This window comes from Rhea pennata, chromosome Z, assembly GCF_028389875.1.
Source record: "Rhea pennata isolate bPtePen1 chromosome Z, bPtePen1.pri, whole genome shotgun sequence".
NCBI lineage: Eukaryota > Metazoa > Chordata > Aves > Rheiformes > Rheidae > Rhea > Rhea pennata.
The window spans coordinates 34,099,687-34,126,781 of NC_084702.1; the positions used below are offsets into that span (position 1 = coordinate 34,099,687).

At 41.7% G+C, this 27,095-nt stretch overlaps 1 protein-coding gene across 1 annotated transcript in view; it reads right to left on the reverse strand.

The window, feature by feature from the left end:
• Window positions 1-27,095, reverse strand: part of ROR2 (receptor tyrosine kinase like orphan receptor 2) — a 134,998-nt gene that overhangs the window by 13,383 nt on the left and 94,520 nt on the right. The window contains exons 3-4 of the mRNA XM_062599322.1: window positions 18,675-18,962; window positions 17,686-17,716 (exon numbers count right to left, since the gene is read on the reverse strand). Of these exons, the coding sequence (XP_062455306.1) occupies window positions 17,686-17,716; window positions 18,675-18,962 (319 nt within the window). The remainder of the gene's footprint in view (window positions 1-17,685; window positions 17,717-18,674; window positions 18,963-27,095) is intronic.

Genomic DNA, 27,095 nt, shown 5'->3' on the forward strand with positions numbered 1-27,095 from the left:
AGATTAATTTTAAAATCATAGGCTAATAGTAACGGGATTTGACAGATGAATCTATTAAAATCTATTAAAGTGCTGTTAGACTGAGACAGTAACATAGATCACGTTACTTCTCTTCATGCTTTTTGGCATCTAACCACATCCAGTACAATTAGGCAGCAGTCAGTTCTCTTCTCCCACCTCTCTCCCCCACTCTTCATTTCCTGTAGTGAACAGCACAAGTGAACTTGCCAGGATTTAATTAAAATATGGAATAATTTTAAACTACGAGTTAGATAAACAGAATGGAAAGTAATCAAGCGTGTAACTTCTTTTCCTCCTCGTTCAGTCAATGCCAAATTCCCCTTCCAATATATGTTTGAACACATTGCTCGGTGCAGCTATATTGGACCAGCTTCTGCTCTCTGTAGCGCAGCATAAATATTTTGGGATAAAAGGACTAGCCTAAAGGTCCAGCGGTTCAACACATCCTCCCCAACGCCCTGGTAAAGAGTACAGAGCCGCTCTGTAGACCGGAACGGCCTCGGTGCCAAAAACGTGCAAAACCGGCCTGCTCGAACTTCGGCTGGGCCAGGAGCGCTGCCGTCAGACAAGAGCTAGCCGCGACGGACGGCTCTCCGGACGCCCGCGCAGCGAAACCCTTCCGCGCTCGTAACAAAACCTCTAACTCTGCAACGTTGCATCAGGCCCGGAGGGCCGAGAAAGTCTCAAAGCGCTCTGGCTGGGCCTGTTTTATGAGCCCTGACCGCCTCGGGAGGAAGTCGGCAGTTCCCGCAAGGGGCCGAACGGACAGGAAACCCCTGTTTGACCTCTTCCTCCAGAGCAATCCCAGAGCCCTACCCCGCGGACCAGCGTCCGCAGCGTACCGACGTGTAACCCCACCTCAGGCTTCAGCTCCCCGCACTGGCTCCCCTGCCAGCGCACACCCGCAGACAAAAAAGCTGTAGAAAACAGTACCCCAAACAACATAGTTTTGGTGACAAAAGCTGCGTGCCCTCTCACTCAGCTCCGTTTGTTTATTTTTGTCACAAGCTTTCGAATACAGCTTATATGCTATATATACACATGCACGTTAATGCAGATTTCCCCTGCCTCATGTTCAGGCAACTGCTGATTAAACTAAACTGGATACGACCATTACCATGGATGCAAGCAAAAGTAAACAGCAACCCCATGTCAGATGCTCGGAGAGAAGCTCGGGAAACACACTTGCAGCAGAAAGCAAAGCCGGGGGAAGCTGGTAAAATAAAGGGGAAGAGGCGGCAGGCGTTCTCCGTCCCGGCAGAAACCCTCGGGCTCACGGGCAGCGCTGATTTTTGCACCAAACCATATGCCAGTAACTCAGCTGCTGGTCAGAACACGAGTTAACAGTTGCTGAAAAGAGGCAGAAATACTGACTCCTCAACTTGCTGCTGCTTGGACTGTGAAGCCTGCTTTGATCAGGAACCCCAGCAAAATCAGAAATTTGGCTTCACAGGAGGAACACAGAAGAGTTCAACTCTCACACACACACAAACACACACACATATCCATATACATCTTTTTTTTTACAAGACAGAGTCAGGGACATCCTACATCTTGTGTTTCTTCTTCCCTTTCTGCTGGCAGACTGTCTCGAAGACAGGACATCTGGAACACGAATTTTCTCAGCATTCAGTATATATATATACACACATAAAGTATATTCTCCCACTGAGAAAACTCTCCTCCTAACTACTAGTCAGATGTTTGAGCAGCGTTTAAACACAACATTGTGAAGAATTTGCCTGAACAGTCCCTCTATCCCTAAAACCTCAACTTCCATTTCTTAGGATGAACGCCATCAGGTTTCCAGATCCGTAAGGTGATCTTCTGCAAGACCAGTAAAGTTAGGAACTACTATTTCTGCTATGAAACGAAAACAGGAGAACCTTTGACTTAGACAGAAGTAGGAATAAGAGGGCACTGACACTACTTTTATGTACAACATGGGGTACCTCCAATGTACGCTAGACTTGCAGGGTCTGGAAACGTCCTACTGGATTGGGGCCCCCAGAAAAGCGGCCCTGGGATCTCAGCCCAAGGCTGGCACGCGGTGCCGTTAACCTACAAAAATCAGACATGGCCAGGATTGGACCCGATCGCCAGGTTTGGTTTTAGGAACCTCCAGGGGCGTTCAGGCGCCTGGATTCCCCTGGGGAAGTGAGCCTTTCCTCGCCAGAACGCAGGGGACGGGGTGGACCCCGCTCGGACGCCTCCCAGCTCGGGGGGCAGGCTGCAAAACCCAGCAGCTTTGCGCTAGACAGCGTGAAAGAAATATTATTCAGAGCTAATGATTTTCTTTACGTATAAGCATTAACCACATACTATCAGCTGTACCTGAAGCAGCCTAACGCTGCTACATGGTAAATATCTCATTTAAAAGCATACAGAGATAATTCAAGGAGTACTACATACCCTGAAACAATATGCTGAACACAGCTTCCTCCCACCTCGCCTTAAGCATTATTTTTATCTCACATGTGACACAAAGAACACTGAACAAAAGACTACGAAAGAAAATACCTAGAAAACAAAGAGGCTTTTCTTAATGGAGAAAATGAAATGCTGAAAGAATACATCTGGGCATAATATAATATATGATATCTATGTAACACAGGCTATTGTATGCAGCCGTCACAGCTGAACAGTCTGGAGGGCATATGGAACAAAGAAGTGCCAGTAAACAGAAGGCAACTGTGGAAAGTCTATTCTACACTAAAATCATATTGTGAAGCTCATAAGAATAAGTCTAATGAGCGCTTTCAGTACACATTTGCTGTCCCTAAAAACACAGTGAGAGCAGTACTCGCTTTATGCGAAAAAAGACAATTATTTCCACCTCAAACTTGTTAAGAAAGATGCAAGAACATATGACAGCACAAAGTTCACTACAGGAACACAGGAAGGCTTAAAAGGTTTTAGCCCTTTGACATGAGGGCTCGTGAAATGAATTTTGAGAGTAGAGTAGAGAAGTATCAAATATTTATTTGCCTTTAAGGTATCTTATTTGTGATTGCACCCCACAAATTTTTGTTAAAATGAGAAACCTGTCATAAATTCAAATGATTTTCCTGATGGTAGAAGAGATGCAATACTGTGCCTGAGCTATAAAGAGGAACTTTGCCACACTGAGTATTCAGAAACTGAATAACAACTAGTTAAGTAAAGCAAAATTTGAAATTTTTTTGACATATGGTACACATTGAGAGCCTCTGTTACAATGTAATAAGTAACTCATGTTCTTCATTCTCTATTTAATTCAGTATTGGCATTTAAACACAAAAGGCCAACATTGGATTCAGAATAAAACATAAGAAGTTCCCAAGTGTTGCTTGTAATAACAATGAATAACTTCCAAATGACCAACATTGAAAATTAAGTAACTAGAAATCCATCTTGGCACAGAAGTGCTAGAGCTGCAAGGACTAAACAACTTGCAATAAATAAAGCAGTAGTTAGGAAACGCAATTAAGAGTGTGCTTTTCGCACCTCTTCAAGAAAGCCCTGAAAGCTACACTCGAGTACCGCCATGTGATGGGAGATTAGAGATTCGGGAGAGAAGAATAGGACAAATCTTCTGGTGTTTCAATATTCTGTATGCAAAATAAAAATGTAATTGGTCAAAACAGGTTCCTTATGTTCAGGTAAAACTAGAAATCTTAACTATCTTCTGAATACAATCTACTGTAGTCCACTTTCTGGTTTTGAACCCAAATAGTGAAATAAAACTCAATAAAGAAAGAGGATCAAGTTACACAATTAGATCCAATATATTTTTAAAAAACTAGCTGAAAAATGTCTTGCCAATATATCCCATAAGAAGATGAACAAAAGGGTTATTTAAAATTGTAACTCGATGACAACTTATTTGAATATACTCAAATAACAAACTTCAATGTTTTTTAGAGGGATAGATCTTCAACTTATACTTTACCAAAATAAACATTGTTAAACCAATTTATAGAACATAATAGGGATATCCCATAGGTTAGTTTTTGAAAAGTTAGTAAGTAGGTCATCTTACAGGATTTTCCCATAAGCAAATTTACAATTGTTGTCAAAATTACCTATAATTTTTCCCACAACAAATACAAAATCTAAAGTTTTGACCTATCTTGCCCAGATAGCAAATAGCTTAGAATTAAAAAAAGGTTAAATTCTAAGGGAGGATATTAAGATTTCCCTTATGTTCTCCACAAGTAGAGAGGCAAGCAAGAAGAGGTGTGCAAAAAAACACAGCTAAACAGCGACAGGCTAAGGAAAGGATGAAAAAATTGTATCGTCCTGTTTGTCATGGGTGGAGAAGCAGGGAATTTGGAAAAAGGTCACTTATCCTCTGGGAAAGTCCTAGAGTTTCTGATAGTTCTGGCTGAAGAATTTTTATGGCAGAAGCTGTGTAAAGAGGAAGATTATAATCAAGAGTCATGAAACCAGAGGGGAAAGGACAGGCAGCATATTTCAGATTCCAAGTTCACTTAACCCAGTATGTGGCTACTTGATAAGCCGGAAGCACACAGGTTAAATGAACCGCAATACATGGAATTAAAAAGAAAAAAAGGGCTGATGTTTGGTCCAAGAGAGGCAAATCACACTAACACGCTGGAAATGCGCTACAGAGAGCACCAGGAGAAGTTCAGGAAATTCTGTCTTTAATATACCTATCTATTCCTGTTTTGTTTTTACTGCATTTCAAAGCAGGAACTGATTTAAACCGGCACGACCGTCCCGGTAATTTGTTCCCCCTACTCTTGACGTATGTCGTATCACAGTGCTGGGGAGCTAACTCAGCACACGAGGGGATCACTACTTTTCCATGGCTAAATGAGTTCACTTCACTTAATATTTGCTTGCTCCCACTAGAACAAGTCACAGGGGAGATCTAGAGAGGACAGGAACACGCTGCCTTTCTGCAGCTATCAGTCCTCCCAAATTTGCCTCCTGTCAAAAACATAGTGAACCTGTATTAATGTTATTGCACAAAAATTCTTAGGCGAAAAATCTTGCTTGCAGCTTACTTAGCTTGCAAGGGGAAACATTTAATTCCCTTTTCTTCACTGCTACTTGGAGGTCTAGCTTGTCTATTCACCTTTCAGGGAAAATAACAAATAAAACAACAGGCTTTTTACTCATGTTTTGCCATGGGTTAAAATGTGTCAAGAGAATCGCCTTTTAAAGTAGTTGCTGCTGGCGCACAGCAAGAAGCTATAAAATTGCTCCTAAAATCTGTCGCATCCCACCAAGGAGAGCAACAGCAGTTTTACTATTGACTTTTGAAGCAACCGGAGTGGGATATAAATAATAGATGGAGGGAAAGAGTGGGATTTTCCCAAGCAGCATCACCCGACGGGAACTATTGCTCTAGTGAGAAAGGTCGCGCTGACGGCAGGTGTTCCCTAAGCACCACGCCGGTACTCCTCCGCCGCCTGCTCCCGCTCTCCGACCAAAGGTTCGGCTGTAAATGACCCACCTTTCCTGCACATAAAATCATCTGTTTGCACATCTTCGCCCGCGTCCAAAGATCAAACCTAGCGGCACGGCAGCAAACAGCTGGTAAAGCAGCTAACGCCTCGGGGACTTCTCCAAAGCAGAAGACGGACGTAGAAACTTTTCCCGTTCGCTAAAGGAATGCGATAAATAGCATTGGAAAAGAAAAGGAGTCTAGTCCTAAAAAGTCAAAAACTAGCAAGTGGGGGAATTTGTATAAATAGTCATAGCTCAGTTGAAGTCAATGGACCTATGGCAATTTACACTCACTAGGGATATGGCCCGTGACTTTTGCTGCCAGATGCTCACTGAGTGTAGCAGCAGTCCCAAATAAGATTACCTTACTGCTAACACAGGACTTGGAAAAACATTAACAAACAGCATTTGTTTTGCTGCTTTCTATGTGAAATAAAAAGTAACACTAAAGAGAACCTCTGAAAAACTGTGTTGAATTTCATTCGAATATCTACCTGCAATTTTCTTAAAAAACATTGTTAACCGAAATTCCATCTTTGATGTCTAAATTTAGCTGAAAATAACAATTATTCTGCTGATTAAAGCAACAGGCATGATGAATTTGTTAATTTTAAGCATAGTATTTGAGGCATCACTTTAATCCCGGTAAGAGATAAAGCAAGTTTTTGACTTGTCATTAGTAAAAACACAACTGCAAACGGACTTAGTGGCTATAACAAGTTAGAGAAAAATTAGTTGTTTGACAAACAGCAACGTGCAACCAATAACCTTATTTTTAGCCTGTTGCCTCATTTCCATAACTGATTACAACAGCAGTGATTTTTAACAAAAGTCAGGATACTTTGTTCAACCTTTAAAGTGGGTAAAAACCACAGAAAATGGTATTGCCTGCATTTCTTTCACAGAATCATCCTGCATCAGCCCCATACTAGAGTTATTACCCTTATTGCAGTTACCTGGGTAAAATAATTGAAGCGGTCCTACAGAAATGCAAGTTACTAAGTGCTCTTCTACCCATTAGCCACTATCGTGTTACTCGGTGAGCAGTGAAAAGTCTGGCTTTTGATACATCAGTTTAATTGAATCACACATATACAACGAAGCTGTTGTTAGCAGATGAAGAATTTTGCCATTTGAAATGGAGATTATGCAACATGAAGATGAAAGAAGTACAGCTGAATTAGGACATTTACTTCCTAAATTTCTACAAGGAACAGAGCCTTATCTCTGGCAGAATTACCAACTATTCCTCTTACAAATGCCTCCGAACTACCACACGTAAGTTCAAACAGATGATCTAATCTTACTTCTATTTTCAAACTGTCTTTCCTGATTTACCAAAGCGGTATTTTTCTAATTTCTCCTTCTGCCACATTGATGCGAACATGCTGGGACAAATCTCGACTTCCAATGAGCAGGCGCAAGGAAGCTTGTGAGTCGGCTGGGCTGACTAGTAGCTATTTTTCACAGAAACATCCTTGTCACAATCGGCGTCACCGAATAACTGAATTTCAGAGAGGGAATTTCAGCATATGGAAGCGCAGGGCTGGTCCAGCCACATTCCAGCCTCTGGGGCACCAGAAAAAGTGGTATGAGTCTCCCTTCCCCATCCACCTACCTTTCTTTCTTTCTTTCTTTCTTTTTCTTTCTTTTTTCTTTCTTTTTGGCTATGGAAATTTTCCCTCTCCATGTGTTAGGATTGTTTTCTTTAATCCCTTTTTTAGGTTTTTATGCTTTTTTATGCTTTTTTTTTTAGGATTGTCTTTGCTTTTATCCTGCCTCCTTTCTCGTGCCAAGTCACCCGAGCAAGCACCCGCAGCTCTGCTCCAGAAAGGGCTTGGAAGAGCCACGGCCTTGGCGTCGACCAGCTGAAAACACACCAGCCAGAGACATGAGCCGAAGGAATGGGCAAGGAGGGCATGGCAGCTGCACGGGGATGCAGCAAAGCCACCAGGAAAGGACAGTGCGGTGGCTTTGGTCCCTCTGGGTAGCTCTTCACGCTTTGTGATTGATGCCTACGCGGGCAAATTCTATGCACAAACAGAAATTTTCTGTTTGCCTTCAGCTCATGAAAAACACTTTGTGTAAGCAAATTCTATGCATAAATACAAGTGTTATAGCTTCATTTAGTTCATTAAAATCAGTTGATGTAGTCGCTATGGGAACTTTATACAAGTGGCAGAGTCAGGTGGGAGGTATATGGTCTCAAGGGAAAAGAAGGCGTGGTCAGAAATAGCTAATTTTATAAATTCGACAAAAAAAGAGGTTACTAGAAAGACAGAAGAATAGCAAAGCAAAACAAATTCTATGGAAGTACCTCATGCTTCTCCACTTCTGAGTTTTTCCTGAATGATGGAAAATATAGCAAACCTCCTGTAGAATGCTTTCTTTCTGTAGAATGTTTTTTTCTTCCTTCCTTTTTTTTTACATAACGATTAAAAAAGGTGGCTTTGCTATTTCAGCTAAAACAGAGATTATGTCTGACAGCACAGAGCCCTTTGTAATACAGCCAGAAATTATCATAGCATCAGAGTTCAAGCTTGTGTAGTTCTGTGTACATGGAAATCCTCATCTTCAAAGTCCTTCACAGAATATTTTTATTAAAACTATAAACTATTTATAGTCATAAAACGTTAAAATGTCAGCTTCACAGATTTTTTTCCAGTCTTTAAAAAAAACTAGCATACTGCACTTCTCAGAAAATCCCAGGGTAAGTGACTTAAAAACATCTAAGCAACGATACGAAGCCTCTCAGCAACTTGCCAGTTTCTCTGCTATTTAACATAGATATAATATAAACTATTTAATATAGCAAGATTCCAGAGTTACTGTTCAGAATACCTCCCAGCATTAGAGGCTGTTGTCACAGCTGCTGTTAACTTTGTAGAATTTATTAGAGCTGCAATTTTCTATAGTCCTAGGCTAATTTGTTTTTAAGTTCAAAACATGATTCAGACATTTTGAAAAATGAGGCCAGACAAAATTATCATCTTGCTCTTTAAGAAGAGTGCCCTGAGACACTACCCATACCCAAATTTGTCCAACCTTTAAGTCATGTCCATCCTCACATGGTCAGTCCCAGCCTATGAGAAGGTAGCAGATAGTTCTCCAAAGATCTTATCTACACCAAGCTTTGCAGATGGGTCTGGGAAAATAACACTGTTTGGCACCACATCAAGGTTAGCGCCTAAGGTTAGACATGGTGCTGGTAGGAGGCCAAGCACCCAGGGAGGATGGGGGCTTGGAAGTGGGAGGACCAGCCAGGATGGCGATGCACAGGAAGGGCTATACCCAGAAGTCCCCCAGAACCTGGGGCAAAACCTACTGTTTCTAGGTCTTGCCATTCCTTTCTGGTGACAAACAAGCAGATACGTGTCTCCTCTGCTGGGCTGGTCTCCACGGGAGGCAGTAGCCTGCTATTATAGCTCTGTGTGCATTGGGCAGCAACAAGCTCTGGATGGTGCAGCAGAGAAATCCAGCCCTCACACAATAAATCTGGTGTGTTGTCGTAATTCCACGCAATAGCATTGATGATTAACTTTTTCCTGTGCAGAAGATTATATGCTTCTTTCAATCAAAGCCTCCAGAGTTCTCAAGAAATAGAAATAAAAACATGCTCCACTACTCTCAGCTCCTTCCTACTTACCCTCTGGGTAGCAATCGGCAACATGTGGCTGCAGTGGCTGAGCAGGGGCCAGGGCTCGGCAGCCGCCCTTTGCTGGGGCTGGTGGCCCCCTAAACTGCTGGGGGTCCTCTGCACCCCTTCAGCGCTCACCTGATCCCAAGCATTACCTCCCCTCACCTTCCTTCATTTTGACTTAAAAGCCCCTTATTGAGCGTACAGCACACCTTGTTTCTGAAGGCTTCTCTTTTTCCTTCTTCCTTTGTAGAATTAATCGGGGGTCAAGTGCCGCATTTTTCCTTTTAGACATTCGTACGATATAATAGCAGATACGGTGTTGTATCTCAGGCAAAGCGAAACAGCTCACATTGAAAATCGCAGCTGTAATTTACTTCCAGCCAACACGCACACGACGCTACGCAAACATTATTAGCTTGATAGGCAGTAAGTAGCAATTGTACCAGCCTGGCAACTCCATAAATTAATCTAATCATGCTTAAAGTTAATAACCTCTACATTAATCAAAACAAATACTTTGGAAAGTTAATTAGGGAATCGAATGCTGCTCCTACATTTAGCATGTCAGCGAGTAGTTCGCAGTGCTTGGAAATCAGGATGCTGCGTATAGTGATCTGTCCCCCAGAGTGATGGTGAATCACTCATTGCTCAGTCTCGCACAATCTTGTGATACATTTTTGCTTCTCTCTCTCCCCCCAAACTGACGGCAAAAGAAGAAAGAAAATACACAGCAGAACTGCGTAACCCGCTGAGACTCTTTTCCACGTTAATTACCGAAGACGGGACCAACTCGCCACCGTGCAGCTGCCCGCAGTCGAGGGGGACTATCGCACCCCTCCTGAGCCGCCGCGGCCCCGACTCCGAAAGCAGCTCCGGCATTTGGACTTTGTTAACACAGAATACTCCCAAGAATGCTTTTGATCTCCATTTCTGATTGCCGTGCGATTTAGCAGAACTGACAGTTATGCACACGTATTTACGTAACGTTATGAACTGCCATCTATCACAGGATAAAACAGACAGTCCGCGCTGCTCCTGCTGAAAGGGTACAAGATTTGTTCCTGTGATAAACAGTATTTTCTTATCCTTTCACTGCCGAGACATTATTTTTTAGGATACTTGTTGAAGTAACATCACATGGGTTTCTTTTACTCCTCTGCTCGTTGTTTTACAAGATGAAACTACTCCACCGGCATTAGGTGGGCTAAAAATTGGAGCTTTTCCAGCTAACGTTGCAGAACAGAGCCAGATGAAGGTATCATCAGGACTGCTTGCAGGTGAGCCTGTTGAGACGCCTGCGTCCCGCCGAACTAAAGCGAGACTGATTTTCCAGCTTGAAGGAAAAGTATGGGGGAAGAGTTCTTTCCGCCTCGCCAATTGAACTTTTGGAAAAACTTTGGGAAAACAAAGTGTGTGTGTGTGTGCGTGCAGGGTGCGCACGCACATATGCACATATGTGTAAAATCAAAATTTCTATTGTACGCTGAATATTTTCATAATGAAATTATGGCTCCCAGGTAAATTTATCCTTTGCCTCTTTCATATTATTTACACTACAAATGGGACACTGGTGAATGATATTTTTGCAGAACACGAGACAGACTGCTGATGAGATGTGCTTCTGGCTATTTTATTTTTAGGGAAATATTACCTCAAATACCTCATATTTTAGATTTAAAAGAGCAGTATCAGTTTAAAAGAACAGATTTCCTTACTACTTTTTTCTTTTCTCTTTCAAGTTATTTTTTTAAATAATACCTTCCAGCACTCTTAATGCTATTTCGTTATGAAGGGAAATGTTTAAATTGAAAGTTTGTAAAATCTGTTTCACCTTTCCTCAAGCACAGTAAATCAGTTGCATTTATAGTTTATGTGATTCTTCCAATCTGAAGCTGAGAAGAATAATACAAAAGTAGGGGAAAATTAACTATAAAGCCATAAAAATTGAAAGGATGATTTGTGGCACAGTATTACAACACTAACTCTTTTTTTTTAATTACTCAGTTTTCGCTAGAGTAGTGTTCCTTTACCTTTGTGCCAAACTCTAGTATTCACCCTTTCCTTCTGTGTACTTAAAGGCTATTCAGCATCCTAAGGAACGCTAATTAAACTCAATGCAGCATCAAATGATGACAGGAAGTCCCAGGGACATATAACTGTCCTTTTGTAGGACATACAATAAATACTTTGAAAGTCATTTAAGCTACTGAACGAAGGAGGGAAGGGGAGGGAGAGAGGGCGGAAGTAAAATCAGAACCAACTAAAGATCACCGGTTACATCGGGGATGTCCAACAGCTGCACTAGTGACTTGCCAAAAGCCCAAGGGCCATTACTCTTTTGAATATCAATTTACATATATCCTTAAAAGGAACAGCCAATGCCCTATTGTGCTAGTAGCTTCTTTGGTGGATTAACAGCATTTGCTTCTCCGAGCTGCCCAAGCACAAGCAATCCGCTGCTGACCAGCTAGCTTGTATTTGCTAGAGGAGGGCCTGCTGGGGTCACACTTTAAAAAAACAAAACAAAACAACAACAAAATAACCCCCAAAAACAAAGTCAGAACAGCATTTTGCTCCTAGCTATACATTGCACACCCCAGAGATGCACCTTAGGGCTTCACTGATGTGCTAGCCTGCAGGTTGTGAAAAATCAAGGCGCTGCTCTGCAAAGTAGGAAGGAGGCTTTGCCAGGACACAGGCTGTGCCTAAGTCTTCCCCTCTAGAAACCATTAGCTTCCTTTAATATCCATCATCAAGCTAAATTTCTAAATTTTGGAAAGCAAAAAAAGCTATAGGGTAGCACAGAGAAGGTAAAGCTTTCCTGGAGGTCTACTTTTAATCATCTTTTACACATATGTTCAGCATCCCATCATTTTTTGGATGTCTGCTCAGCACGGATTAGTGAGCATGACAGATTACCGCAACCTTTCCTCAATATTCCCCATCAGCTTCCTTCCTTTATTCTCTCATTCCTTTAAAAGAAAGAAGACGACTATCACCCGCAATAGTATTGCCAGATAACAAGCTACAGAAATATACACAGTTGTACCTACTCCTCCATCATTTGTTTATTAAAGAATAGACAAGGTTTAAGTGGAAAATTAAAGTTGAAGAAACAGGGTCATGTGGGAAGAAGCCAGGATCTAGCACTGTGCAAAGCAACCCAAATCAGTACTTCCACTGCTCTTTAATTCTAGCTTAAACTATACATATTCTAGGTTTTCCTGAGCAAAATCAAATTATTGCAAACCACAAAAGTAAGTTAGGGAAAATTTTCTTTCCTGGTTTCCACAATATGACAAAGGTCTCAGCTTCTTCCGAGTGTGCTCTGTGGTTCTGGACAGACCAAATTTTCAGTAATATGTATTATTTGTGACACAGCGCACACATCAGCCCTACTAGGCTGGGTGCTATAGAGTCACAGTAAAAAACAATCACTGGATCTCCAAAGTTACACTCTCAAAATAGATAAGGTAGAAGAAGAGTATGACAACTGAGGTGCAATGGCTGGTTCAGTGCAGCACCACGGAAGCCTTGGTTTCAGTTCCCTCCTTCCTCTGCGAGTGTCCCATCTCAGCCCGAACGGCTTGTCAAAGGACATTAAAATTAATGCGCCCAGAAGCAGCTCTGAGATTTTGCATCTCCGTGCTCTCACAGGAGCCCCAGTCCCACACCAGGCTGAAATCCAGCTTCCCCTCCATCCTCATGCCTTGCTGGGGAAGGGGGAAAAAGACAAAAAAGTCAACAAAACAGGGACGCACAGCCTAGAAGGGAATTGCAGCATGTTCCAGCCAGATCCCAGATTGGATTGCCAGGGAGCCAGGAAATCTGCCAAAGCAAACACATGCCGTTTAATGTAGACCAGCTTCAGATAATCTGTGCCTCAGTTCCTCACTCGTAAAATAGGAAGAACATTCCCGGCTTTATTGGAAGAGAAGATATAGTAAACATTTTGAAATGATCTGATCCCACAGCAAGGGAAGGCAAAGAGATTCCCAAGACTGGCCATCTCCTTTTTATGCAGAAGAAATGGAGAAACAAAAGTTAAACAGCTTGCCATGGTCACACATGGAGACAGAGGCATAGCCAGAAATTGAATCCAGATCTCTAAAATCACAATCCAGCATTCTAATCACAAAATACTACTTCTTCCTTGATTAAAGCTGGAAACCATAATACAAAGTACGCGCTTATTCTATAACTTCAAAATGTTACCACAAGTATCTTAGAAATAAAACATATCCACTTCAAATATGGTCCTCTCAGCCAAGTGAATACTTTGATGAAACAAAAGGTGTGTGTGTGGGTCTGCAGGAGCACCACCTTTAAAGCACCTGGTCCTTATGGGCCTGAATAGAAAAAAAGGAACTTCTGAATTGGTATAACTTTGTTGCACTAGGTGTAAAATATTTGTGTCTGTGAATTTTAAGAAAACCTTGTATGACACTGAAAATATAATTATTGATGACTGAAATGGACTGAAACTACAGGACAGCATTTACACCAACCAAGGAGAGGGAAAAGATAGGAGGGTTTTTTTGGTGACTGTAGGCAAGGAAAGTATTCCTCCTTCTAGTGCAACATTGGGCACGTTCATCTTGCCCACCAGATCCAGCTCACAAAAAATAATTTAGGTTCCCTGACAGTTACTGCCTATTTCTTAGAAGTCCCTCAGACATGAGCAGGAAGGTGGCTTTGGGGTGAAGTGCTCAGATGACACACTCCCTTGCTTCCTCTTCCCAAGTTGCCGCTGTCCCTTCTTATAATTACATGGACATTTGTCATGTGATGAAAATAGACTTGTCCCCATCATGTGGCTGTAGGAGCAGCAGTCACATCAGATGGAAGACCCCCGTTGGGCTCAAAGGAGAGGTGCGCTTCGGCCATGTGATAGGAGTGATGGGCTATGCAGGCCCGTAGGGAATAAATTGCCTACCCCAGCCTACTGTTTCCTCACCAGTGTTTTAACTCTGAGGTGCTACTGGTTTTTAAAGACACTGGTCTCTTTTAAAGAACTGCTTTTCTTAAATTCCAATGCCTTCACTACTTTTGTTCAATTGACTGCATTTTTAAATTTTTACTGTTGCCCTAAACTACCTGAATGAACCAAGGAATGGCAGAATGCAAGTTTGTGCTGAACGGCTGGTACAACAAAAATTCCTGCTCAAAGCAGCAATAACTTCTGCTATGACAAGGGTGTTTCTTCCCACCTATTTCTACTTCTAAGAATTCAGCATATACTAATACCCAGGTCAGAAGAGGTATTAGGGTTTGGTAAGACATGGATTTTTCATAGTTCATTCACATCATTTCTTAGACAGCCAGCTTCCCCTGCACAGGGCTCTGGAGGGAGACATTCACCTCCCAGCATCCACCCCTAGCAGATGGCAGAAAGGTCCATCAGGGAAAATGGACACCACTGTAACAGAGCAGCTTCTCTTCAGCTGCACTTTGCAAGGGCTTAACTTGTAACTACTTCTTTTGGCTCTGTTTTGCCTGCCTCTCTTCTTCTAAAGCCTCATCAGATTTTTCAGAAGCCCTAGAGCAGGAAATATTAGATATCTTCCACCTCAAGTCCCCCTCAAGGTGGCTGGCCCCATTACAGTGACAAGATCTCAGTGAAAATGCCAGTCATGGCTTCAAGTCAGGAAGCGGCATGAGGGGTGAGATTCAATCTTACAGTTCAGTTCAAGAGAAATATAAGTTAGAGTGGGAAACACTCAGTCTTTTAGGATAAAATCATCTCGTAAGAACAGTACTTTTGGAAGAAAAGGCAGCTGCTTCTGCCCTCCTGCTCTTAGACTCCAAGACAGTAACATCTATCACTTAAATTATGTTAAAATACCCTTCTCTGATATTTGCTTCCCACTTACTTTATTTCCACACACTCACACCTTTTCAGATGGACAGCAGGTCACCTTCTTTAGAAAGGCAAAAGTGGAAAACGTTAATGATACAAACTGTTAAGGCATTTTAGGGTGAGAGAAAGAATTCAACCCGCTGCGCAGGAACTCAAGCTCCTTTGGACACTACTTTCCTTCGGACAGTGCCCAGTTTTGTGATGTGTTTTGGTTTTCTTTGCTGCTTAAATCAATCTGTAGTAGTTTTAATGCTTTTGATGATTTTAATCCTTTTGATAACCAAAGTAATTTGGATCGATTTGTATTTTTCCATTTTTATAGAAAAATCTCTAGAGGTTTCTACAGCTACAGAGCTTCACAGAAAATAAAGCCATCCTCCATCAAGTGCATCCTGGTGTAGAACTGTGTATTTGCTTTTAAATTTTTACTTTAAGACTTTTATGGAAATGTCTCAACTTCATTATCTGAAAGTCAAGGCTCCTTTGTGCACTGGCAAAGCAGACTGCATAATGCGGCATTTGATCTACGGCAACCCTTACTTGCTATATGATTCCTAGAAAGCCAGAGCAGAACGCACAGATTACACAAAAATGCCTCACGAGATGGTATCTACATAGGCAAAGGTTCCTTATCCCTTAGTAATTCATTAGGCGTAGTTTAAAGCTAAGATACAATGGTTTTAGGTTTCAGCACTTCCACCGAAGCGTAGCTTTGGGGAAGCCTCAATGCCGAGGGAGACGGCACTCGGTGGTGCACCGCGCGGCCGTGCTGGGCAGGCGGCCGGGAGAAAGAGCCCTTTGTTCCCACCCGGTCCTCGGGCGCTCCGCTCTCACTAGCCGCTAGCGATTTCAAGCCCTCCTTTTTTCCCCTTTCCTCTTTTCGAGCTTCAAATCCAACCCGCGCTATTTAATACAAAATATGCAGTAAAAAAAGCATAATCTGTTCTTGAAACCAAACCACCGCTGCCGGAGTAGGCAGCAGGCACGGAGCAGAGGAAGGCGGGAACAACTGCGAGGCATGAAAAGACTAAAAATGAAAGAAAATGTGTCAGAAGGAAGACAGGAATTTGAGAAAGGTGGACAAAACCCGGATAAGTAGGAAGAAGCAAGAAAAGTGGAAACAGGAGCAGGGATGAAATGAGGCAGAGGGACCTGTAACCCTTCAAAACTTGATATGCTAAGTCCCGGAAGACTCCTCACTAGACCTCAGACCTGAACCTGTTCTTCTCAAGTTTCAGCTTTCCTTTCAGTCTCTCCTAGCCCGGATATTCTTCACTTCAGCTTTTAATAGCAGTTCCAAAAGGAGCATGGCACAGCTTTCCACTGCTTCCAGTCACACTACTGATACCAGCGGTACAGCACAGTCTCAGAGGTGTAATTATCCCAAACCAGCTTTGGACCCAAATGACATATACAGCATTTTTTCCCACACAGGATTTTGATAGAATTTTTTGTAGTTGCTTATTTTAACCTATATTTCCAAAAAGGTAAAGGTTACTTTGTCAAGCAGTTAAAAGCTGGGAAAAGCCAGAAGTCCTGTAACTGCAAGAAGCTGTAAGAAAGTGTAAGAAGCAGCTGTTGCCAGCTTCTCATCTTGTGCTCCCAACTTACTACTCATCAACTGCATTCAAGGGCCGCGTGCTCTGAACTGCAGTCGAGTGCTTGCAGGGCATATTTTAGTTTCCTGCCTCTTGTACCAGTCCCTGCTTTCTGACCTTGTAAAAGATCAGACAGCTTCCTGATATCTGGCTATTTTTCTTTTTGTAGAGCAGGTGCCTAGCAGTTTTGTAAAGTAAAAAGTGCCATAAGACCTTAAGAAAGGTTTCAGTGGTTACGAAAATGGTTACTTTCTGTACGCTGTCATTTGAAGAGCTGCTTTTAAACACTCAGTAATTAGCAATCGATTTTAAGAAAATGATGAAAATTCATGATGTTGAAATCCTTTAAATTCATTTACATGAGACCATATAAAAATACAGGAATATATACCATGTGATATCAATTTTTATACAGGTAAGACTATTGCGTGAAGATAATCCCAGATTAGTGATCACCAGTGACCACACTGCAGTTATTTAACATATGCAAGGGTCCTGGACAGTGTTCTCATTCTGTTAACTGAGCAACACACAGGATTTAAATTAATACTAGCACGTAACGCAATGACGATGAAACAGAACTGATCTCTTTTCATCTTTATAATGGGGTCAGCGTGAGAGCCCAGGCAACTAACCAAAGTCACCAAGTCCCCACTAAAACAGCCAAAATTACACTGACCACTCCAAACCAGGATCCCAGGCTCATTTCATCTGACCTTTCCAGTTATAATAATATGGCATTGGTAGATTTACAACCGCAGCAACCAGAGCATTTGACCCGTTCATTTTCAACCACTCGTCCAGCTCGTACTTGCCCTATAAATGATTACTGCTCAAACATGATGACTTTGTGGTATTTTGCTTCTCTAAAAAAATGAAAAACACAAGCAGAAGTTGCTTAAAAAATTTCTATCAAACCAAAACCCACTGTAGCACAATGCTCTCCTTGTCTGAGACCGCTTTGGCCATTCTGAGAGCCTGCAGTCAAATTAAATATTTTTAGCAAACACATGGTGGTCGCAGGCAGCAGGTACTGTGTTTACAAATGAAATTCCTACAAGAACAAAATTTGGTCAGAGTTTATTAAGTAACTTCCAGAAAGTACTTACTGCAGGTTGTGATTTGGGCTGTTGGTTGGACCTGTAAACATAAAACAAACAAGCGTTGTTGACAGGTTGGACTCAAGGACGGCAGCATAAAAAAGGTCGATAGCAATCGAAGGCAAACGGGGTCTCTTTAAGGAAGGCTTGCCTCAAGATTCAAACAAAACCCTCTGGCTTCCGGCGCGTAATTACATATTGCTATTTTCGAAGCCACAAATAAAAATCACATGAATCTTCTGGCCATTCAGGCAGCAACTTGAATGGACTTAATTTTTGTTAGAAAACGTCTCCCGCTATAAAAAGAAAATAGCCTCTTAAAAAGACAATGTGTTATCCTGACAATATGTTGCCTTGACACGTTGCTTACCCCGTACTAAGCCCTATTAAATCCACCTGAGCTTTACTATCAGAGTTTATGATAGGGCAGGGGCATGCCCTTAACCTCTGTTGTAACAGCAGTAAGATGTGGTGCCCTGTGTTTAACGAATCGCTGCAAACTAAACTGGGCAGTTAACTATTATTATCGCAGAAACTGAAGAAATTTTTGGAAAATGTTTCCCAGTCCTTTTCCCCCACAGCTTCAGAAACACTTGCAAATCAAACAGACTAAAGCCGGGCTTCCAGCCTGCATGACCGAGCCTCCAAAATGCAACATAGGTACTTCTCAAAAGGTGCAGTGTGTCTTCAGCTATCAAAGGGCAGACAAGGCCCTTCTTTAGATTTTTTTTTTTTTGCACTATGTATTTACAGACCACACAATCCGTATTTACTTTCTTTTATTACCAGTAAATGGGTATTGGGTTCAACCGAGAAGCCGTGCGCTGGGGGAGAGGGCCCGGGCAGCGGCTTTCTTCGTTTCCTTTTGCGCTGAGAAGTTTTTTTTATTTATTTATTTTTTCAGAAAGCACCAAGTTCACGTCTTATTGCGCGCCGCTGTGAAAACTCATGCCCAGTCTCTAAAGCAGCCGGAACAATTATAAAAGCCACAAACTCACCGAGCCTTACAAACAGGACTCCCGTCGCCGTTATGGTCTTCATCCCGTTGGAAGCGACGCACTGGTAGTACCCCGTGTCAGTGGTGTCGAGGTCCTGGATTCGCAAACGTGAACCGTAATCTGTTTTTCTTATGATGATCCGCCTCGGCTCCTGAACCAGTGGAGCATCGTTTTTCAGCCACCGGACATTTGGGAGGGGATTGCCTGCTACCTTGCAGTGGAGGATCGCGGTTTGCCCCTGCACGACAGTGATGTTGTTTACCGGCTCCAAAAAGGTCAGAAAGTAACCTGGAAGAGTAAAGGTCAGAAAAGATCAACCTTCAGCTGGGCTGGGATAAGGCACTGCCCAGAGGCACATTTTTAGGAGTGGCTGTTGGCGTCAGGAACCCTTTGAGCTTTCTTTCAAACATATACTCCAAAGAAACACTATTTGCTCTCCTAGATCTAGGATAGCATTGCGCTCCAGTTTGTCTTTCATGACTGACGTCAGGTTTACCTGCTGCCAGGTACGTACAGACGTTACGAAGTATAATAATATAAAGTATGAATAAATACCATTACAATAATATAAAGTATGAATTAATACATTATGGCTCTAACTGCCTTTACAGGCACCCATTCTAGAGCAACAGTGATTTTTTTTTTATTTAGTTTGCAAGTCTTTTGGGAAAGAGTTTATGCCATAAGGGAAAAACTCACTCTTTAAGAGCACAGTTAAGTGCCAAATCTTTAAGAATTTGTCTTACAAATTCTTAAATTTGCAAAAGGTACTTTTAAATAGTATTGATTGGCCTTGGCAGATACTCATCTGATAGGAGACTCTTAAAATGAACCCGATTTGCATAGGCTTGTCTTGCAAGCCAATTTTAAAGTTCATATACAAATTTAAAGAAAGGATGTCTTAATTGCATAAGTAATCTGTGATACATATGGTACTTTTAATCCATTGTAGGCTGCCATATTTTCATCAAGTGCCAAACAAGTGCTAAACTGGACAAAGAAAGGCCTGTATGGATATTGAGTAATCAGATTTCATGGGCTTTAGTTTTATAAACTGGAGCCAAAAGCTACTAATTTGTGAGCTGTTGAAAGCTAAAGGCTTGTCAAAAAACCATGGTGATCTCAAGTGATAAAAAAGGAATAACCAATGGAAGAACACTGTAAAAAATGTCGGCAATCACCATTTTTATTAGTCATTGCTTTTAATTTTAATTTGGTGTTAGAAGTCTTGCAACCAACTCTCATCATATGTTGAAAGCTTGAAAGCATGTAGTTCTATTGAAGTAATGATGAGATAGTCAAAACAAGTAAGAACAGCATCCAGCTGTCATGCTCATAGGTTTGCTTGGATGAATTTACACTAAAACCAGGCACAGAGCATTAAGCATGCTTTACATTACACTGCATTTTTATGCCATCTGGACGCAAAAATGCAAAATCCTACCAATACAGTACAACTGGTAAGGCGTCGATGCACATCCACATGTGCCATTTTCCACCAGGCAGACTATTTGGCAACTGTTTAATCAGGGAATAGCATTTTACTGTGCATGAGTCCAACACCAGAAATGTAATGGTCAATGTTCTCAGTCTAACTACTGAAACACCAGGAGAAAATTGATGCTCTGCCTTGGTCCATGTTTGACATGACTGTGAACCTCAGTTCCCCTGTAATGGCTAGGTGCAGCCCTGGAGAGGTGAGCAAGTGGTAGAAGAAACATCAGAATACACTGAGCCAGGAAAACCACATTTTGCTGGAAATCTGGCTCCCAATGGGCATTGCACTGCTGTCTACAAGTAGCCTTTCAAAAGAATCCTGCTTTGATGGACAATATGGAAATACAGTGCAGGCAGGTGTAAATTTAGTATGCACACGGAAAACGCAGTAAAAACAAAAGACTTTTAAGATATCCATATGACATTGCAAATTTAAAGGAAAAATATCTTGTCCTCTTTTTTCATAAAATGATAAATTAGTCTGTACATAACTTCACCTCGGTTTTCTCTGCTCTTGGCCTACAAACTGTTAGTGGAATTTAAAACCTTTTGAGGGGACGCAAAAGATAAAGACCTTCAACATCTGGTTGAAAAAGAAAAAAAAAGGAGAGAGAGAGAGAGAGGAGTTCCCAAATGTTTCCTGAAAAGTTGTGCTTATCTGTTGTGGTTTAGAGTCAAATTTTACAGCTGCAGAATTAGAATCGGTAAGATGACGTTCTTGTAGGTGACAGAAAAATCAGCATGCTACCTTGTTGTTACGCGGAATAGAAACAATTTACCAAAGCTTATTTCGTTAAGTTAACAATTTACATACATCAGCGTTTCTATTAGGAAGCATGATCCATACTACTTACAAAGTGGAAGAGGAGTTTCCTTGACTACTTTCACCTCTAACTCACTATTAAAAAGAAAAAGTAAAAATGCACTTGTTTTGTCACTTTCTCATGATCCGCAGTTTATTCTTCAACAGTGCAGCAGAACCACGGGAAGAGAAGAGGAAGATAGCTGAAAATAGCTACTAAAATCACTTATTCGGACCAAGGAATGTCATTAACTCAAGATCAAACCCCAGGTTAAGCCTCGCTGTTATTCCAATTGAACTAGAGTTACTGTAGGAAGCAATTTGGCCCGTAGCTTTGAAGCAATCGGACTATTTCACAGGAATTTATGAATCGGATGCTGTTAATAGCTGGAACAAAACTATCATCACAGACAGCAACGCCAGAGGTTTACGGCCGACTTCAGCCCCAGCGCGAGTAGACGCGCTTCCCCCGGAGTCAGCGTAACTGAATCCATTTCCTGCAGGTCAGAATTTGGCTTCGGTCCATCGTTTCTCCTGCCAATTTTACCGGCGTTATCTGCAGCGTTTTAAACAACCCTGTTATTACAAATTGAGCAATAAATATTTCACCCTGCTGAAGCGGGAGGCGCCGGCGCTTCGCCCGGACGCGGGTTCGGAGAGGCCAGCGCGCCGCGCCGCCCGCCCGGGCCCGCGGGCCGAAGCGCTCCGCCGCCGCCTCGCGCCTTCCCCTGCGCGCCAGCCCGCCTGCGACCGCCCGCGGCCGCCGCTCTCCCCCAAGACAGCGGGAAGCGTAGCCGGCCACACTCTTCCGAACGCACGGGCAATCCCTCGACCCGGCTTCGGCGGCGCCTGCCGGACGCGGCGCGACAACGAGCCGCTTCCCGCGCTGCTGGGGCACCCGGGAATACCCGGCCTGCCCGGCCAGACAGCGGGGCGGCGGATCAGAAAGCGCTGGATCCGGTATCCTGTGCAACTCCGGGGCTTGGTATCCCGTGACTGTTCTGCTTTTGTTTGTTTGGCTTAAACGGAGCGAAAGCCCCTCTGTCGGGACGTCACGAAGGGACGCGACGGCTTCACCTGTGTGTCGCGTTACAGCGTGACGCCCTGCGAGTAACGGAGTTCAGGGAGACGGGAGACCTCAGCGCTGGCAAAACTCTCCCCTACTTTGAGATGCCTTTGATAGGTTGCCAGGCCGTCATGTTTTAAAATGGAATAAATTTGATATAAATATGTCAAACGGCATCCCACAGCAAATCCAGATTAAGAGGAAGGGGCCATTTTGTGTGTTTTGGCAAGACTATAAAAGGAAAAATTTCCCTCACGTGATAAGAATGCCGAATTATCATCACACCTAGAAGTACAGGTATTTAAGCTAAAAACATAAAGGACGCCACTGTCACTGTGTCCCCGGAGGCATGCTATTTTTCTTAGTTTTATTTATATTACTCTGGCACTTGGAAGCCCAAATTCTCAGTTGAAACCTTCTGTGCTAAGCATAGCATAAACACAATACAAAATGGTTGTTCCTGCTTCTGTTTTTCTAAGATCTGAGCTGTGATTTACAAGTTGGATCTGTCCTCTAAAAAAGAAGGGGCTGGCGGAAAAGAAGCAAATAAACAAAAAACTTTTAAAATCTCTTTAGCTACTTGGGATCAAATCAATTCTGCTTTATCTGATTTTGCTTTGAGTTTTGATTTCTGGTCTTCATTTTGTTCCTTTTCTCCTTTATTTGATTTTTAAAATCATTATGCATTACATATTTTCAAAACAGCTTCAAGATGGTCTCCTTGAATATGTTCGTAGTACTTATTAAAAACCTGTAACCCTTTTTATCTGGGAACTTCTGAACAGCTGATGAATATTAGAGTCTCATGGGAGAGGAAAATATCATCAGCCTTATTTTCCAAACGTGGAAATTTAAAGCAAGGAGTGCTTAAGTGGCTTGCCAAATTTACACATTGTCTAAGTGGTAAATTTGTAGGACACTATTCCAAGTTACATGTCTTGCCATGTTCCCGCCCTGTTATGGGAATGCAGTAATTGTGCCTTTTTGTGGAACAGTTGATTCCCTTTTCTTCCTGTACCGCATAAGGGAAACAAACATATAAAATGTCTAATTTCTGAGAAAGGGATGGAAAGTTTGAGTCTTAAGTTGCTGTATACATGAAAATACACACAATCTCTTCAGAGGAAGTAGCAATAACAATTACACTTGTATTTTATCATCATTTAGAACAGATCTTTCTAGATAAGACATATATATGTATTTAAATAATTTTAAATCAAAGAATCAAAAAGTCCATAAACCCATCTGTTCAAGATTACAGAAGACATCACAACTTGCAACACTGTTAGCTTTAGATGTTAAAAATTTTAAATTCAGCTGCTTAAAAAGATGGAAATATTTTCTGTTTGTATAACTGCATATAATTCAGAGCATCTTTAGAATCATCTGCTAAAACTTTATTTTATTTTATTTATTGTATTTTGATACAATGTTCAAAACCACTAAAAAATAAAACACACATTACCATTTGTTTAAAAAGCAAGGTGGTATTTCCACTCCCTCAGCTCATTGCTTTTTATTTTTTTTGTCTTCGAATAACTTTTCCTTCACATTTGCAGATATCAACAAAAGAACATGAGAGCTCTCGCTCCAATTTTTTCTAGTGACTAACTCTAATGATAGCAATTTTTCAGGTTAATGAAATGTCATTTCTAATAAAAAGTTTGGGTTTTTTTTTTTTTTTGGAAAACACTAAGTAGCTCAAGTAATGATATTTCCATTAGGAGGCAATTCAAACATTTCTTAAAATAAAAATTTTTTTTGTTAATAAAGAAGAAAAATTCTACACACACAGAGAAAATATTTTAGCCTATGGAATGGCAGAATATTAACATATTAATATTAAACTTACTGGTGCAAGGAATGCCTTCCTACAAATACAGTAACAAGGATAAAATATTTGGACAACTGACTGGTAGAATATAAAGAATATCAATGTGTACCAAAGTATTCTGGGTTTACAAAAGAACCAAATGCACTCAAAAGAGGAAACAAAGGTAAAATTCAACTGAAATTCGACAGATTCTCTCTAGAGATGAGTACAGCAATACCGCTCTAAGTGTAAGAGTTTAGGAGACATGGGTCAAACCATCACACCCTAGCTGGTGCCTGGAGTCCGCTGCTTCCACCAATAAACTTTTTCTGGTGAAAAAAGACTGAGAAATGCCATCCTAATACGGAGGAGAGAAAGACGTCTAAGACTCCCCATTTCTTGCACAGCCCCCTCTTCCTAAACACTGCCTCCCCTCTGTATCTTCACCCCTCTCCCCCTGTATTTAACCACCCCATGAAGATGAGCAATCTGCGGCAACATATTGGAGCCAGGTTAGCAGATGGAAGGGAAGCTGGCAGCCCTCCCGGAGTACACGTGAGCCGTTAGGGAAACTGCAGGGAACTACGCATCGCCACATAGTGTTTCCAGATGAAGTGATACCTTTACAGCATAATTTAATCACATTATTTGCACTCGGTCTTCCATATTATATATGATCTCAATGTAAGAAATGCAGCCACAAGGATGTAATATGAAGCAATTTGGATCACGTGCACTTAAAACAAGCAGCTGGACGCTTCAGATGTGCTTTGGAACAAATCACAGCCAAGCCAGGAATGAAGCAGAATTACTATTGAAACACTGCCACAGGCGGAACATGGTCCCCCGCAATCTCCGAAACCAGAGCAGACAGTGGGGTTAGCTCTCTCTTCTTAGCAAAAGGAAATTAATTTTTGAGCAATAATTTCCCATAAAGGACTCAGCATCTTGCCTGGCCAGTTTTCTAAGTCTGCTGGGTAGTATGGTCTTACTTTCTTGCTTTTTGAGCTCACAGTAAAGACTGCGAACAGTGAGTTACCTTTTGTCCTAGGCTGCTGCCCATTTAGGAATATATCTTAGTGTGTGTGTGTTGGGGGGGGGGTGCGACTGTGCAGTTGGGGTGTGCACTGTCCTTAGGGTCACCAGTCGTGCAGATGAAAAGCCACTACCTATGGAATATACACAAATAATTCCTGACAAGCAATCGCATTTCAAAGTAACCAAAATGGTCCGATCAGTAAGTGGGTTTTACTGCATGCGTTTTTCTTGACCAAGAAGAAAATCTCATAACTAGAAAAAAGAAGTACGTTGAACAAGAGCTCAACACCTTGATTCAGTCAAAAAAAAAAAAAAAAAGAAAAAAAAAGAAAAAAAAAGAAAAAAGGGAGAGAGAGGGAGATGAAAAGACAGAACCTTTCCAAAGCAGCCCATCCAGGTATGAAGAGTCAGTATGTGCCCTTTAATACCTTCCCTGGCCATGTTTTAGGAGTATGAAATCGTGAGCAGTGAATTCCTCTCTGACATTTTATGTAACACTGCGCACATCATCAGTACTCATTACCAAAAACACCCAGCTGGTTTCCGCTTGTGACACTGTTGACATCTGTTTACTTTGCTTCTGATGACTCTGGAGAGGAGTAGGGAGCTGACACAGTCCCATCTCAGAGCAGGTGGAAAGAGACTTTTTAGGAACCAGAGAGCGTTTGTGGTAACGCAGAAAGCCACTAACAGTCACTGGTCTGAGATCAAGTGCTGAGGAAAGGACCACCTTCGCAAGGATCCACTGGTGTGGGAGGAGATTTGTTTTCTAATCCCTTTATTTTTATTCCAAAACACCCAGTACACCTGAGCTCTTCCAGAGCAAAAGCTCATTGCTCTGTGCCAGCTCCCAGTGAAATCGAGCTCAGAGGCAGCCTTGTTCTGGCATTTCAAGTGCTCACTTGAAGGAAACAGGTTCAAGTAAATTCTCCTCAAAGCCCTGGCAAAATTATCGTCCTGTTCTATCAACTTTAGAAGGCTACTTTCACTTGAAGGAAAACATGCAACCTTTTTTAAATGCACATGATTAATAATATCTTGCTTAACTATGTTACTTCTTTGGACACAATCATTTTTCAAGACTTGAGGAGAATTTTGAGGAGATGTTGATCTATACACTTAGTTCTTCTAAAGTGGATCTAACTTTGGCACTATTAAGGCCTATATACTGTTATTTTCGAGCCTCTTTTGTGTGAATTATGCAGAAAGAATAGAGGTCAAAAGCAAATCAGACTAACTAAACTTTCCTCAACAAGGAAAGCAGGATGATGTGATGCAAGAAGATGCAGAATTCTTTTTAAGAGTCTCATGGTACACACAAAGTCCAAAATAGAACTGTGCAATGATTCTTAAAACAAAAGCCTCATGCAGTTGTGGTATGATATAGAAACATGCAGATTAAGATTCAAACCAAAGAGACAAAGAATATGAACCAAAGGATTTTTGCTTTCTTGGAGAATTCTGTAGCCACAAAAGTAAGAGAGGAACAAAATGAGACCATTTTTAGATCATGCATACTGGAAACTAGCAAGTCATTCTATACAATGAGTCACATCAGAACAAGGCTCTCTCTTTTTCTGAAGGAAATACAAAATCCTTATGATGAAGAAATGTTTGAGATGTGATTAATTACTTCCTCACACAGGTATTGCCTGTGGCCCTGCATAAAAAAAAAGGAAATAACTGCAACTCCTTTCTGGGCAAGAATTTAACCAAGCAACGTCACATAAAAAATCATTTTCTTTCATGTCTGCAGTCTTAAAAGTCCAGACATAACAAAAGAGCAGAATGGAACTAACTTGCCAAGTAAACAAGCCCGTTGGACACAGTTAAAGATTAAACGTGGACCCTTTCCATCAAAAGTAGTGGGTACTTGAGTGTGGAGCGGATAAAACAGCTATAGCATGCAATGCTGTTGACAGGAATGACTGTGTTATTTAAATTTATTGCCATAACAGAGGACAACAGTTTAAAATAATCTGTGAGTGTCAGGAGTGGGAAGTGGGTTGGGATGGGGAGTGCACTGAGTCTTCCTCCCACATGGGAGGGAGACAGTGTCCCACGCTGATGATCACTAGGAACTTCGGAACCTCAGATATATGCAAAGTAAACACGCTATTTTTTTTTAATCCATGCTTTTTTTTCCTATCTAGTTAAGGATAGGAAGTAATGGAAAATTAATAGAAGGTTCTGAACAACCTTCCA